Source organism: Xyrauchen texanus, chromosome 1 (assembly GCF_025860055.1).
Source record: "Xyrauchen texanus isolate HMW12.3.18 chromosome 1, RBS_HiC_50CHRs, whole genome shotgun sequence".
Taxonomy (NCBI): Eukaryota; Metazoa; Chordata; class Actinopteri; order Cypriniformes; family Catostomidae; genus Xyrauchen; species Xyrauchen texanus.
The window spans coordinates 7,527,851-7,543,330 of record NC_068276.1 but is presented as its reverse complement, the minus strand read 5'-3'; the positions used below and the strand labels follow the sequence as shown (position 1 = coordinate 7,543,330).

At 36.6% G+C, this 15,480-nt stretch overlaps 1 protein-coding gene across 1 annotated transcript; it reads right to left on the bottom strand.

The window, feature by feature from the left end:
* Positions 1-1,103: 1,103 nt before the first annotated feature.
* On the bottom strand, positions 1,104-6,054 carry six7 (SIX homeobox 7). Its single transcript, XM_052133641.1, has 3 exons — positions 5,479-6,054; positions 3,343-3,506; positions 1,104-1,883 (listed from the first exon to the last, which is right to left on the bottom strand). The coding sequence occupies exons 1-3, from the start codon at positions 5,884-5,886 to the stop codon at positions 1,679-1,681; spliced, it is 777 nt and encodes a 258-aa protein (XP_051989601.1). The 5' UTR covers positions 5,887-6,054; the 3' UTR covers positions 1,104-1,678.
* Positions 6,055-15,480: the final 9,426 nt, after the last annotated feature.

The following is a 15,480-nucleotide window of genomic DNA, read 5'->3' as shown; positions in this document are numbered from 1 at the left end:
ATCTTTCAGCTGTCAAAGCGCCCAGGGGCATACTCTGCATCAATCCCGAAGAGGGGGAGAAAGCCGCTTAAATGTGCCATATATCCAACAGCATACGTTTCTCGTTGTGAGGTGAATGAAATGGCAGTGGAACTCTCTACTCAACACCACTCGGCTCCGAATTAAAAATCTGATGGTTGCGAGCCAGTTCCTTTTATACCTGTATGTCTGGGGGAGTGGCATGCAAATTCCACTCACCAAATGCCATTGACCATTTCTCAAAGTTCAGAGGTGTTTGGGGCTCCCATGAGCGACCCCTAGTGTCACTACATCGACACAACGTCGAGTGAGTGACAGATAGGAACAATATTTTCTCATTTTCAGGTAACTTCAGTGAGTATATGGGTATATGGAAATTAAAAATTATGGACTGTCATGTAACATTATCCTTCAAATGTAGGCACATAAAAATGACTTGAAGCCAGTATCATCTTTGTGTAGAGTATATAGAAGTTGATTTAGGGAGACATGTTTCAAGTTAAGCAGCATCACATTAATATTTAATCACTAAAATGTCAGTTCATCCATGTTAATTCAGATTTTGTCATTATATTCTGTGCAAAACAGTTTAATTGATATATATCGTCATTGACCCACAAAAAGAAAAGAAAACCAATACATTTGTCATGTTACTACATGTAACTATATGCTTACAAAAACATATAGCAGTAAGTTACTTGTAACTTCATTTTCAATGTTTCTTTGTATGGACATGCAAGTAAACCAGTTTTTAAATAAGAAGATAAAAAGATAATTAGAACTTTTCATGGTATTCACATTTAAAGGAAAAACTGTAACATGAGGTTTATAGTGCTATGACAGTCCTGGCTCTCCAGACTAGAGAAATAATGGTCTGGATAAACTGTGGGGGAACAAAATCTTATTAATCAGTCTTGTTTTCCAATAAAAAATAAAAAAAACATATATATATATATATATATATATATATATATATATATATATATATATATATATATATACATTTACATGAGAAGCAAAACTGCATAAGATATTAAGGCTTGTTTTCAAAGAACATATATTGAATTAAGTTTATTTTTTAATAGGTTTCAACAACAACAAAAATTAATTATAGTGGAAAACAAGACAAAATTACTGATTATGCCATCTGCTGAAGTAGTTCAGCAGCACTTCAGATACACAATCTGCATAATACAGTAGGTCCACGTGCAAGATATGTCTCATATTTTGTACCACCTGAGTATTCACTTGATTAAAAAAAGAAGAAAATTATGAATAATAGATTTTTGGATTGATATTTATTTGGCAAATGCCTTTTAAGAAGTCCGTTGGGAGTCAATTTCAAGTGCACAGTTTAGTCATCAGCCTTGAAATGGCATGGTCTTCTTTGGTAAGGAAGAAACATAACACAAATGAAACATTCAAGAAAGCATTAACTCCTGATTATTTCAATTTTCCCAGAAAACCAAGAGCCCAAATGTGCCTGTTTTGATAATAAAAAATTAAAAAAAAAAGAAATCTGTTTTAAACAGCAAAATCACATGGAAAAAGTCCCTTTAAAAGCAGATTTAAAAGATGTGGTCAATCATTCCTTTAAGTGCATTTATAAGCTTTCTTTTCAACAGTTCTGTGCAGTACTGAGGGCTGCTCCAGGCGTTCTTCATGACTCAAACTCACTGTCACTGCTGACTGATATTTCTAGTGTGGAGGCTCCAGTCCTCCTCGGCCCTGTACCCGAGCTACAGTCACTGTTCTCTGGGCTGCCAGGATGTTGTGGGGAGGAGCCATGGAGGAGGGGGTTGTGCTCTGATGAGGAACGTTCCAGAGAGCTACCTGAGGGAAGGAGGGGGTGGTCTTGCTGCAGTCTGCAAAAAAATAAATAAGAAAATTAACACTTTGCTTGAGCTGACAGTGTTTGAAAGTCAAAACTAACACAGTGTGCAATGCCGCAATTTTCCAGTGACAATCAATTTGTCTGTCAACACTGAAGTTGAAAACTCTACGTGAATTGACAGAAAATTCAAAAAAGCTCATTGCTGGTTAGGATGGATTTACATGGAAGAGATAGCTTCCCAGATAGCACATCTCTGAGATGTCTAGTTCAGATCTTTCCATCTGGAAAGCATCTCAAACTAATTAACATTTGCTAAACATATTAAAAATATCAGATTTACAAACATTCTAAATCATAATCGTCTCAAAGACCTCTGCTGAATGTGTTATTGACATCTGAGACATACTTATTGACATTCGTCTTACAGACATATTGCAGATGAGCAAACAATGTAAAAAATACATCTTTCGGATAAAACACAATAAATAGCACACGTACATCTGGGTGATGTACGTGCGCTATCAGGGTTGTTGATTTAACATGTTGTACCTTATTAGAACACACTTCATAGGAAATTGAAGAACGAATGGATGTGACATCATTTAGAACACAATTTCTCGTAACAGCTCACCAGTGCACCAGTGACCTGCAGCTCCACCTCTTTTGAGGCCGACAACTAACTTCTGTTCAGCACCCCAACAAACATAGAGAATTCTGGCAAACTTGACTTAATTATCGCCAAAGGTTTGCTGCAGGTTCACCACTACCAGTGAAGAGATGCAAACTTTTGGCAAACATTTGTTGCAAATCTCAAGCTCATTTACACGTGAAAACAATGCATGGGAAATTTGCGGTAAGTTTGCAGAACTCCTTATTTTTTGTAAGACTTGTAGTGTCATTAGTGAGCTGGTGCAAATGTACCTACATCTGTACGATCATTTACATTTGAGAAATTTAAATACTTTAAGTGCATATTCACTCTGTTGTTTGATATGCTGCTTCACTCATGTGCCGCCTGCAGCGAAAGCCATTAACGTAAGATTTGCTTCTCATCTTTTTTTTGTCTGTATTCTTACCATTAACACTCTTTTATATATACATCTTTGCAGTTGTATCTGTGTCATCATAAAATGTAATAACAGAGTGTAATCAATGCATAATATGGCTACATATACATGTTAGCGCCATACTTTATATGCAAAAGGTAAACATTACAAATTACACATTATCTGCTGCATATATATTACTTTAAATCATTGTTGAGTAGTTAAAACAGCTTCTTTTACTGATTTCATGTGAATTCTATTCATAAAATGAGGCATTCAATAATTGAATTACCATTTTTTAAAACCATGCATAAAATGCAGACCTGACCTGACCTGTCCTTGAAGGACAGAGTTTAGGAGAGAGGGTGTGTGGTTGAAGAAATGGGTGAGGTCTCTTTGTTAGTACTGGTTGTACAATGTTGCTATTGTACAGTTTTTGTGTACCTGTTTTTAGCAGATGCCGCTCTGTCCCGCTGCCTTCTGTTTTTAAACCAGTTGCCCACCTGAGTGGGTGTGAGACCTGTAGCCTGAGCCAGGTGCCGTTTTCTAGAAGGGTTGGGGTAGGGATCCTGCAGGTACCATTCCCTCAAGAGACTACGGGTTCTTTCCTGGAAAGTCCACAGATTAAAATTAGGTTGAATCACAAAAAAAAAAATCAGGATGTAGGTTTCACTGTTAAGAGAGTCCTCCAGAATCTTCTCAAGAAAGTTAATAGCATTATATCTTATTAAGCCTCATTCAAAATAACTAGTCTTCTGGGAAGGAAGTATTTAGATCACTAACCTGCAGGACAAACATTTCAAGTGGATATCTGTAGACCCCTAGGGGTCCATGAAGGTACTGCAGGGTGTCCCTGGACTTATAATTAAAACACTGAGGAATTTCTAATAGAGTTCTAAATGTTCTAAATATTCTTTATTTCTAAATGTGTTTGATTTCTTCTACAGCGTTTTATTACAAAATTACTGTTGAAATAAACAACATCTTATGTCATCTTTAGACGGTATGGTTGCTTGGGTAGGGCATGAAACTCGTTAATCTATATCGCTGTCAAAAAATACAGTGGTGAATGGAATCATAGGCATAATGTAATGTTAATTCTAAAAGGTTTTATAAAGTGTCATTTAGAAAATTTAGCAGTTTTAGATAAGGGGTTGGCTGAGAGTCTGGGTTGGGGGTCCCTGGTTCAGAAAAGAGTTGATGACCCCTGATCTGATGGAATCCTGTCTAAGAAAGGCTTTACTGTAGGACTCAATCCTGCTTTTGTCTGTTGGCCACCACATACATGCCATGGTCCTACAGAGAACCACTTACTATTTTATCTCATTTACTCTCTGCTGGAGGAATCTATTTACGGGACAGCAATTACAGTTCACTTCCTGTGTTAGTAACTATTGACCACCTTCATAAAGTGGCAGCACCCCTTAAACTTTATCCACAGACCATTTCATAATCTCTTATCCACTTTCCACTGCAATTCTCATTCAATCAGTCAGCAAAAACAATTACAGACTCAAGGAATTGTTATGAGAGCTTTGCAAAGCAGTTTAACTGTTAGTTAATCTGACGACTGGTGTCTGGAACATGGTGAAGCTGAAAAGGTGGAAAGTCATCTGTGTGGAATGAGAGCTTAAATGCCACAGGTGGCCTTGGCTCAAGAGGCTTAAGAAACATAGTCTATTAGCAACGTCTCAATGTGGTGCAAGACCTTGTGCACTCTATACAATGAGCGTGCATTGAAAAGTCTCGGCATGCTATCATTGGAGAAGAAGCTTAACGCAGTGTTTACATTGTTGCATCAAGAATGCAGTGCAAGTCCTTATTTGTTTGCACTGTGGAAGTTGATATATAGTTGTTAAGTAAAGGAGCTGTTTCTAGATAATCTGGCCCTTAAAACTCCTTCTGTTGGTGTCAGGTTGGCTTAGGCATATTAAATCATATTTGTTACTCAATTAAAATCAATTAGAATACAACCATTTTTTTTTAAGTTCCAAAACATTTTTACATTGTATAAACAATGCAGCCAACTAGAAAGCAATCGGTCATTATTGAAAGTTACATTTTTAATTTCAAAGACTTTGAGAACTGCTATATTTAAGACTCGTTTGCGTTTGGTCACTAATCAAATTTGTAACATTTTTGTGACTATTTTAATTCCTTTGTGTGTAAGTTAAGATTGCCTCGCTTCTATGGAAGCACAAGATGCTGCTTGAAACATCATGCTGGGATAACATGGATCACCATATGCAATTATTAATGCAAAAAGGGGGACAAACCAGTTAGCTTCTGAGAAATTCTGAAATTCATATTATAATTTTTCTATAGTTACATTTTTCACTCAAAACGTTAATTGATGGTGTAATGTGTAATATTTCTTACTTTCTTTTCTTTTCTTCTACTTTTTTTTTTTTTTAAAGCTTATCTATTTTTAAGGAAAAATATACCTTTTCACTAGTGGGTTTCTGGACCATCTGTATGACAAATATTGTTCGCATTTAAAAATAGAGACACGAGTCTTAATGACAAATTAACGAGAGTTGAATGGTTTTGACGTCTTCTTTCTTGAGCAGTTTGGCTCACCTTAAAGCAATGCGTCTTCTGCTCCCCATCCCAGATAGTGCGAGGGAGGGGAAACTTCTTACGGATGCGGTATTTCTCCACCGGACCCAGCGGTCTTCCCCTCAGGTGCTCCGCCTCACGGTAGTGCGCGTCCAACCACAGGTCCTGCAGTTTGGCGTGGGACTCTCGCGTAAAGCGGTGAGTCTGCAAGATCTGGTAGAGAGCTTCGAAATTCCCTCCGTGGAAAGCGACGAGAGCACGGGCTCGCATCACCGACTCGTGGCGGTTGAGAAGTTCGCCGGCCGAGCCCGGAACGGCCGCGGGCAGGGACCAGAGGAAGCGCCCCAAGCGCTCGATATCTCCGGTTTCCTCTAGATTCTCACAGACTCGAGCCACCTGATCAGGTGTGAACATCGGTAAATGAAACATGACTTGCTCTGCTTCTTTCTGGTGCAACTATTTAGGACGTTACAGGTTAGGTTAGGTTTGGTTAGTGCGTAAATCTCTCCTTATAGCACCATTGCGAGCAGGCGTTTCCAAAGCGCGCCAGGACCAAACGAAAGTAGGACTTTACGAACCTCACCGTTGCTGCTTAGATGGATTTCACTCTGACTGATTCGATTAAACCAAAGCGTTACAGCCTTGAAAAAACTGTGATTGACTTGAGGATGCACCTGTTATATAATGTACCACTAGTCTGTCTGATTTCTTGGTAGGATATGGGGAGCCCATGAAATACTCCTATCCAGGTTCCAGGTTACTGGTGCCAATTCTAGCAAAGGAGGAGCAGCAGAAGTCAAGCCTATTTATAGAAAGATTCAATTAGCATCTTTGTGCTTGTTTTGAGGGGGATTATATGCCTTGGTCATTAGCCACTTAGTGGGGGTTGTTTTTCATGGAGGTGACCCACTGGATGATCAGGTTGTTAGACTAAACTGAGGAACACATTAACTGTCATTGTGGCTGGCTGGCAACAAGGTTATTTCATTAAAATATCATCCAATCACTGAAGACGGGAATTATGGTGTATTTTGCACCTGGTGTGGGTTTACCTGTGAAGTGATATGAGTCAGCAGTGATGCCAACACAATATTAAAATTACAATATTTGAATCCATCCATCCATTCATTATCTATCTGTCTGTCTGTCTGTCTCCATCCATCCATCCATCCATCCATATTGTAAATAATAAATTAGATCCACCCATCTTCCATATTGTATATAGTCCATCCATCCATATTATCTATCTATCTATCTATCTATCTATCTATCTATCTATCTATCTATCTATCTATCTATCTATCTATCTATCTATCTATGGGTCATTATCTGTCTGTCTGTCTGTCTGTCTATCCATCCAGCCATCCATATTGTATATAGTCTATCTGTTTTCTGTCTGTCTGTCTGTCCATCCATAAAAACTGGTTACAGACCGTTATTATGTATTTTTTGTGATATCTGCCAATCAATCTGTTAATCAGTCAATCAGTGGAGTTCTATGACTCCACAAACCCTTTTATATGTCCATTCATCATTAAAGCATAATCTAACCTTGACATTTCAGAAGATGACCCCCCCACCCCCTTTTCATTTCTTAGACACTGAATATGACAAATGTCTCATGTTATCACAAAGCAAATAAATTTAATTTTATGAAAAGAAACATAACACATTAAAAATCCCTCATACACTAATTGAAAAAGCTTCTGGAGTCAATTTTCCAACTATTATGGGACTACCTAAAGTGCCACTATTTTATATGCTCAAATCCTGTTTTAATATACTTTTCGTTATTTGGACTGGTGATCAGACACTGTATGTGATAATGGGCTCATAATGTCAGAGGGTAAATGGGCTAAAGGGCGCCAGTGATGCTGTACCGCTTTTAATTGGGATTTCATTTCACATAGGTGCTTTGGTCCTGGAAATCACTATCACATGTGGTTTCGTGGAGATGTTTTGAGACACATGCAGCCTAAATCGCTTCAGAATCCACCTCAATCCCGACTGACTAATACCTCCTTAATTAATCTGGACATGGTTATACTGTATCCTCCGTGACCCTGGAGTAGCTCTAACCGCCCGGGACGCTGAATGCCACCTTGGGCCAATTTATTACGATAATATCCCCTCTCTCAATTGAATCCCTGAGATAGTCTGGGTATTAATTAATCCTCTAGAGCACAATTTTACTATTAATCCAGTTCAAGATTAGCATCTTTTAACAAATTTGTCAAAAAACAGATGATACATATATGCACAATATCAACACTGATGAGTTGATTCTCAGTGAAACTGTTATACTCTTCACAACTTCTAAACATTATTTCATTGTGTGAGACATCACATGCAAAATGATCCATTCAATTATCAAAATCTGTCAGACATACATATTCCATAAATATCTGTGACATGGAATGATTGTGATGTCTGGTAAATCTCTGGCCAGACCAACAAGAGTGACAGGATGTCCACCAGGAAGAAAATGTGCCTGGCAGCAGGCTGATTACATGCTGTGTACCAATCGCCGGAAATAGCACATTCTTAAAAATACATAATACAAGCCTCATAAACATTCCTTGAGTTGGCTATATGGTTTATTGGAGATCTCAAAAGTTCTTGATGTTGCATTATAGTTCTTCAGATCAATATTGGCTTCTGGTTTCATTAACGCACCAATGGTATTTTTCAAAAGAACTACAGAATAACTTTAAAAGGTTGTCCTATGACATGAGGCTGTAAATCTGTTTTTGGTTCTAATTCGAGCCATTAATTTTAAGAGTGGGCACAAAAACATTTTGGCTTTAGAACAAATCTTTTGTTATGAGGTCACAGACTATGTTTTAAGAGTCAGCGTTATGTCTAACTGACCTGCTGCAGACTGCATATGGTTGCCTTAAAATCAGTCTGCCTAATTGAGCTCTCAGGGCAAATCATGTTAAATCTTTATACAGACCGTTCAATAAAGGTTGCAGTCAGGTAAAGGTCGAGGTTTAGACTGAGGTTAGGGGTTTTATCTGAGGACAAAATGATATGTCTAGTTTTCCATTGATCCATTAGAGGGGGCAGGATTAGTGTATTCTGCAAGTTTTGAGTGTTTGTTGTTATAGAGCAAATAAGCCTTTGATATGCCTATCAGTGCGAAATCAATTAACATCTGTTACCTACACCACCAGCAACAGTGTAAATACCAATGCAATCTCATGACAAGTTGTAAGAACAGTACGAGATGGCGAAATTGAGTTGGCCTGTGTAAAACGTACAAAAGAAACCACAGGGTTTCTAAACCCTAACCATAAGGTGTAATACCGTATACCTAAATCCTAAACCTAACCATGATTTAAAGAGGAAAATTACAGTTGTGTACAACAGAAGCAAAAAAATCATGACTGTTTTAAAGAAGATGAGGGGTGTATTACAGATCGTGTACATCAGTCTTTTTAATGCACAATGAGAAACAAAATTTGTACATTACTTAAAAGAAAGTGTTGGATAGTGAGTGAATTGTATTGGGTTGAAATTGTGTTTGTTGATTGGCTGGTGTGTAAAAGTAAAAGACTTGTGTACATTGCCAGACAAATTATCATGAATCGTCTTGAGACTACGTTGGTAATTATTACACCAAATTTGATCATATTTATATAATATCAAAATAGATTTTATTAAAATATAGATTACTTTTTAATAATTACAAAAAAACATATAACTGTGTTTTCCAGAACTGTAAAATTAGAGTTAAAAACTAATATTTGGTGGTACATAGTTAAGTGTTAATTGATAGGTCTATAAATAAATATTTTGGATCATTAAAACTTTCAAGATTTTGCAATAATAAAGTTATTTGATTTTCATTATAAAAATGATTTGGAAAATAATGTATTCATGGGGTTTTGTGGTCAAATATTTTTTTGTAATGACTGCTCAACTGTATGTTTGATCATTGTTTCTTGCAAGCAAAACATATTTTAAACTACAATATTTAATGTACATTTATTTATTTGCTAAGTAGCTAGTAATACCCGGTGCAAATTAGTACAAATTAGCCAGTCATTATCTCAAAATAAACTCCTATAGGGTTATACTATACACCTCCACTTTGTGTTGGAGTCCTGTTTACCTTGCTGGTACATTTTATTATATTATATTATAAGAGAAACAAAATGTGCGTGTGTGTGCGTGTGCGTGTGTGTGCGTGTACGTGTGTGTGTGTGTGTGTGTGTGAGTCAGTGTGTTGCACCAAAGGGGAGAAATGAGCTCAGCGAAGATCATTTTCTCTATTAATCTGACAGTCAGACACTTCTTTGTACACACACACACACACACATACAAAATGGGTCCAATCTTTTTTAACACTTTGAGAACAGACTGACTTCAAATCTGCTTAAAACTTCCCAAGCTTCTAGAAGAGGATGAATCATAAGATGAAGATAGGTTGAGGGGTGGGTGTGTGTGTGTGTGTGTGTGTGTGTGTGTGTGTGTGTTTAGCTCTCTTTAATCAATGTATGGATCTATACTTCTGCCAGTGTATCTAGTTTGAACAGATCAGGGCAATCACTTTCTTGGCTTGTAGTTATTTTAATTTCTCCCTCAAATTTCAACTCATCATCTGTCTACAGATTACACATTTTAAATATAATTTCCCCTTGAATACATAAAAAAAAAATATTCTATGAAACTCTATGTGTGGCACAGGTCATGTCATATTACATTTTTAAAGGGTTGTTTAATATAACATTTAAAAAAAAAGTATTTTTTTTAATAAATGACACATTTTTTTTTTATAAAAATAATATTAAAGGAATATTCTGGGTTAAATACAAGTTATGCTCAAAAAGTGGTCATCAATATATGCCACAAATGCTGTCGATTGATCTTAGCTTGTATTGAACCAGGAATATTCCTTTAAGTAATAATGTTTTCAAGTCCCTTTAATCAAAATGAATACAACTGTATCTGTAATTTCTGGCATTGAATTGAAATGCTATTTTATTGTAAACTGACCAGATGAAGTGGATTACAATTTCAGATTAAAAAGTTACAAAATCAATTAACTTTTAAACATATGTACATATGCATGCTTATTAACTAACGTATGGTCTTGTTCATGCCTATCCCAGCCACAATTATGATCCGATAAGCTCATACATGAAGTGTCTTTTCACATTATTTAGTCTTTGCCATGGAACCCCACTTGGCATAATTAATTAGGCTTAAATTTATCTCCTTCTGCTTAAATGAGTGTGTGTGGGGAGTATTACCACAGGCCTATAAATCCACACAAACACAGTTAACAAGTAAATGGGTGGAGAACTAATTAGTGTTATCTCCTTATCACGGAGCATCCTCATTCACCCAGGACAAGAGGGTCACACAATCACAAAAAATGTGCTTAAGGGGTGCTCTTACAGAAAGACACGCACAGACACTAATACCCCATTGCAAACAGCTAATTACAAACTCGTTTGCAAATCAATGCGACACTGTTGCGGTATCCCCCCTCCCCTCAATGACATGCTGGTGCCATTCGCAAAATAAACGACTGCTCCACTTCCCCTTCTGTTGCAGAGGAGTGGATAAGAAAAGATAAACTGTTTTCCAATCAGTGGAATAGGAAGAGCCGACACACACACACACACACACACACTCAAGTGTGCAAATAAGCGTTTAAGAAAAAGTCCTAGATTGTAGTGGATGAAAAATTAGCTGAGCAGTTTAATGTTATGTTTGGTTGAAATTTTGGGGTACAAATGTGAATTTCACTTCCCCAAAAAACAGGAAACTTTTATTATGTTCTTTTCTTTCTTATCACATGTATACTGAAAGCAGCATGTTAGAACTGACAGTTTCAGTTGCCATTCAGTTTGATATTTTTTCCATGTTGGAAAAAAAGCCTAACATCCCCTATTAAGACAAAGTCATCCCATTTATAGCACACGTACATCACCCAGACATCTATTTGATGTGTGTGTTTACATCTGGAAGATGTATTTTTTTAAGTTTTTTTGCTCATCTGCAATACGTTTATAAGACGTTTCTTCTCAGATGCCAGTAAGACATTTAGCAGATGTCTTTGAGACGTTTATGATTTAGATTGTTTGTAAATATGATCTTATTAAGATGTTTAGCAGATGTTAATTAGATTGTGATGCTTTCCAGATGAAAAGATCTAAAACAGACGTCTCAGAGATGCACATGTGGGGCTGGGAATCTGGGACTGGTTTGGAATGAAATGAGTGTCAATGTATGACACTTTACATTTTTAGTTTAACTATCCTTTAAATCAGGGGTTTTCAAACTGGGGTCTGGGAATTCAAAGGGGGCCCTGCTAGGGGGTCCGTGGAAAGGTTGTTCAAAAATCAAAACTATACAGTATTTGCTTAAATTGACATTATTGCCATTTCAGTTCAATCAAAATGTTTTTATTCACAATTGTATTTAACATTACTCAGATATTAGGCAGAAAAAAGATACGCTGTCAACATATTTTCCAGATAATATTGTAATTATTTATTTATTTATTTATTTTGGCCTCAGTACAACAACAATATAAAAGCCAAATGTTTACATTGTTTAAAATGTTACTTACACAGTTTAAATGTGTCTTTATACATGACAATATATAGCAACCTTTATATATTTTTGAACAGGGGTCACTTGCAAGGCAATTATACGTGGAAGTCCTCAGCATCAAGAAGTTTGCAAACCACTGCTTTAACCCTTTAATGCACACCTTGGGTCTTTAGTGTCCCGGGACCTCATTCCACCCTGTGTACCTCATCCATTTTTTACCATCACCCACACCTCTTTAGTATTTCTCCCCTTTGATATATGAAAAATAAACTGTCAAAATATATAAGAACGTGTTCTATTATATTATGTTCTAATTGTCTTGAAAATGTTTTTAAAATCTGACACTATTTGGGCATTTTGTAGATCCATTTGGGACAGATATGTGTCGGGTCGCTAAAGATCCGAGGTATGTAATAATGTTTGTTGAAACACCCATACATTTAAGGGTTTAACAAAGATACTAACTTAACATTTCTTCTTTAAAACGCTCCGGAATGCCTTGACCCTTAAACTTTCATCAAAGTTGCATTAATGGAAACATCAGTTTTGTTTTTCACATACAGGGAAAATGAGTTCAAATCATTTTCATGTTACATTGGCCTGACTCCTGCCGTCTTTTGTGTGTGTGTGTGTGTGTGTGTGCGTGTGAGTGCGCGTGTGTGTGTTTGTATGTTGTGTCTCAGACAGTAAATATCCCACCCACGGATGGATCATGGCCTGAGATCAGCTTGCCAAAGCCCAAAGTAACCATTGGAGCTAATTTAAGCCCCTCTGTTCATAGAAAATAGTTGTAGGTTAGCCTCTTCCAGGTAGGTACAGGTATACTATACAGTGTTGGGGAGTAACGGCATACATGTAACAGGATTACGTATTTAAAATACAAAATATTAGTAACTGTATTCCATTACAATTTCAATTTAAATTATTGGTAATTACAATAATGTTACATTTAAAAAGTATTTTTATTACTGAAGAGATTACTTTGCATTTTATTGTCATTTGTTTCATTTAATATTTAGTCTTTTCAGATGAAAAACATTTATACATATAAATGATGCGATCCAAAGTGCATTTGAACAGCGGCGAAACACTTTCTTATGATGTGTTACATTCATACGAGCAGACAGAGAAGTTAGTTTGAAGTAAATTTGGAGCAGAAGAAATAGAAATAAACCTTGTGTAAATTGTCAGCTTTATGCTAAGCTAAAATGCTATTTCTAGCCCTTTTACATGCACGTTACCAGACACGATCATATTTTTATATCAAAGAAATTCATATTAGATTATAATTTCTTTTTGTCAAGTAAGATCTTTGATATTAGGGCAAAAATCGTATTCTTGATAATAATTTTTGTATTGTTTTCCTGTAAAAATATCTAAAAACCCTTAAAACAAGATCAATTTGATTTATTTTGTTCTAGAAACAACACTACATAAGATATTTAAGTTTTTCAGAGAATGTATTTTGTCTTACTGTACAGGCAAAGTTTTTATAGTGAAAACAAATGAAAAAATGTACCAGTGCTGAAGAAGAAATCCAAAGTATTTAGATCTAACGGAATACGTTACAAATAAAATTTTACAGCATGTATTCTGTAATCTGTAGTGGAATACATTTCAAAACCCTCCCAACTCTGTATAGTGTGTGTGTGTGTGTGTGTGTGTGTGTGTATATATAAATGCATACAGTATGTGTGTGTATATATATATATACACTCACCTAAAGGATTATTAGGAACACCATACTAATACTGTGTTTGACCCCCTTTCGCCTTCAGAACTGCCTTAATTCTACGTGGCATTGATTCAACAAGGTGCTGAAAGCATTCTTTAGAAATGTTGGCCCATATTGATAGGATAGCATCTTGCAGTTGATGGAGATTTGTGGGATGCACATCCAGGGCATGAAGCTCCCGTTCCACCACATCCCAAAGATGCTCTATTGGGTTGAGATCTGGTGACTGTGGGGGCCATTTTAGTACAGTGAACTCATTGTCATGTTCAAGAAACCAATTTGAAATGATTCGAGCTTTGTGACATGGTGCATTATCCTGCTGGAAGTAGCCATCAGAGGATGGGTACATGGTGGCCATAAAGGGATGGACATGGTCAGAAACAATGCTCAGGTAGGCCATGGAATTTAAACGATGCCCAATTGGCACTAAGGGGCCTAAAGTGTGCCAAGAAAACATCCCCCACACCATTACACCACCACCACCAGCCTGCACAGTGGTAACAAGGCATGATGGATCCATGTTCTCATTCTGTTTACGCCAAATTCTGACTCTACCATCTGAATGTCTCAACAGAAATGGAGACTCATCAGACCAGGCAACATTTTTCCAGTCTTCAACTGTCCAATTTTGGTGAGCTCTTACAAATTGTAGCCTCTTTTTCCTATTTGTAGTGGAGATGAGTGGTACCCGGTGGGGTCTTCTGCTGTTGTAGCCCATCCGCCTCAAGGTTGTGCATTTTGTGGCTTCACAAATGCTTTGCTGCATACCTCGGTTGTAACGAGTGGTTATTTCAGGCAAAGTTGCTCTTCTATCAGCTTGAATCAGTCGGCCCATTCTCCTCTGACCTCTAGCATCAACAAGGCATTTTCACCCACAGGACTGCCGCATACTGGATGTTTTTCCCTTTTCACACCATTCTTTGTAAACCCTAGAAATGGTTGAAAATCCCAGTAACTGAACAGATTGTGAAATACTCAGACCGGCCCGTCTGGCACCAACAACTATGCCACGCTCAAAATTGCTTAAATCACCTTTCTTTCCCATTCTGACATTCAGTTTGGAGTTCAGGAGCTTGTCTTGACCAGCACCACACCCCTAAATGCATTGAAGCAACTGCCATGTGATTGGTTGATTAGATAATTGCATTAATGAGAAATTGAACAGGTGTTCCTAATAATCCTTTAGGTGAGTGTATATATATATATATATATATATATATATATATATATATATATATATATAAATGACCTGTATATACAGTAAACTGTATATGGGTGATTCTTCAACAAGAGGAACTTTTCTGGTTCTAGGCAAAAAATTTAAAGAAAAAAGACACAATTATTCTTGTCTGGGGCTGGATTACAGTATCAGAGTCTTTTAACTAAAAAAAGAACAATAAACATACAGCCCCCATCCTCCCCCATCCCATCTTACAGGGATTGTGATAAAAAAACAAATCAAAATAAGATCACGTTTCGAATATGAGGCAATAACGTAATATAATAAAATAAACAAAAATTTAAATATGTATAGTTTGAAAAATATACCTACTTTTTCAAAGTGTTGAAGGGTTAAATTTAGACTAAATGTGGCAAAATTTGACCGAAATCTTCTTTATTTGCAGACTTTTTAAGATTAAGTTGTAGGGGGCCATAATTATTACAAATATGTTAAAATAATAAAAAATGGAAATAGTGTTTAAATTTATGTAGTATTT

Excerpts from the sequence above, each read along its gene's own strand:
- six7 (XM_052133641.1), bottom strand. The coding sequence starts at position 5,886 with ATGTTTCATTTACCGATGTTCACACCTGATCAGGTGGCTCGAGTCTGT. Across the intron at positions 3,507-5,478 it reads AGAAGACGCATTGCTTTAAG|GAAAGAACCCGTAGTCTCTT; the intron begins GTGAGCCAAACT and ends TGGACTTTCCAG. Across the intron at positions 1,884-3,342 it reads GCGGCATCTGCTAAAAACAG|ACTGCAGCAAGACCACCCCC; the intron begins GTACACAAAAAC and ends ATTTTTTTGCAG.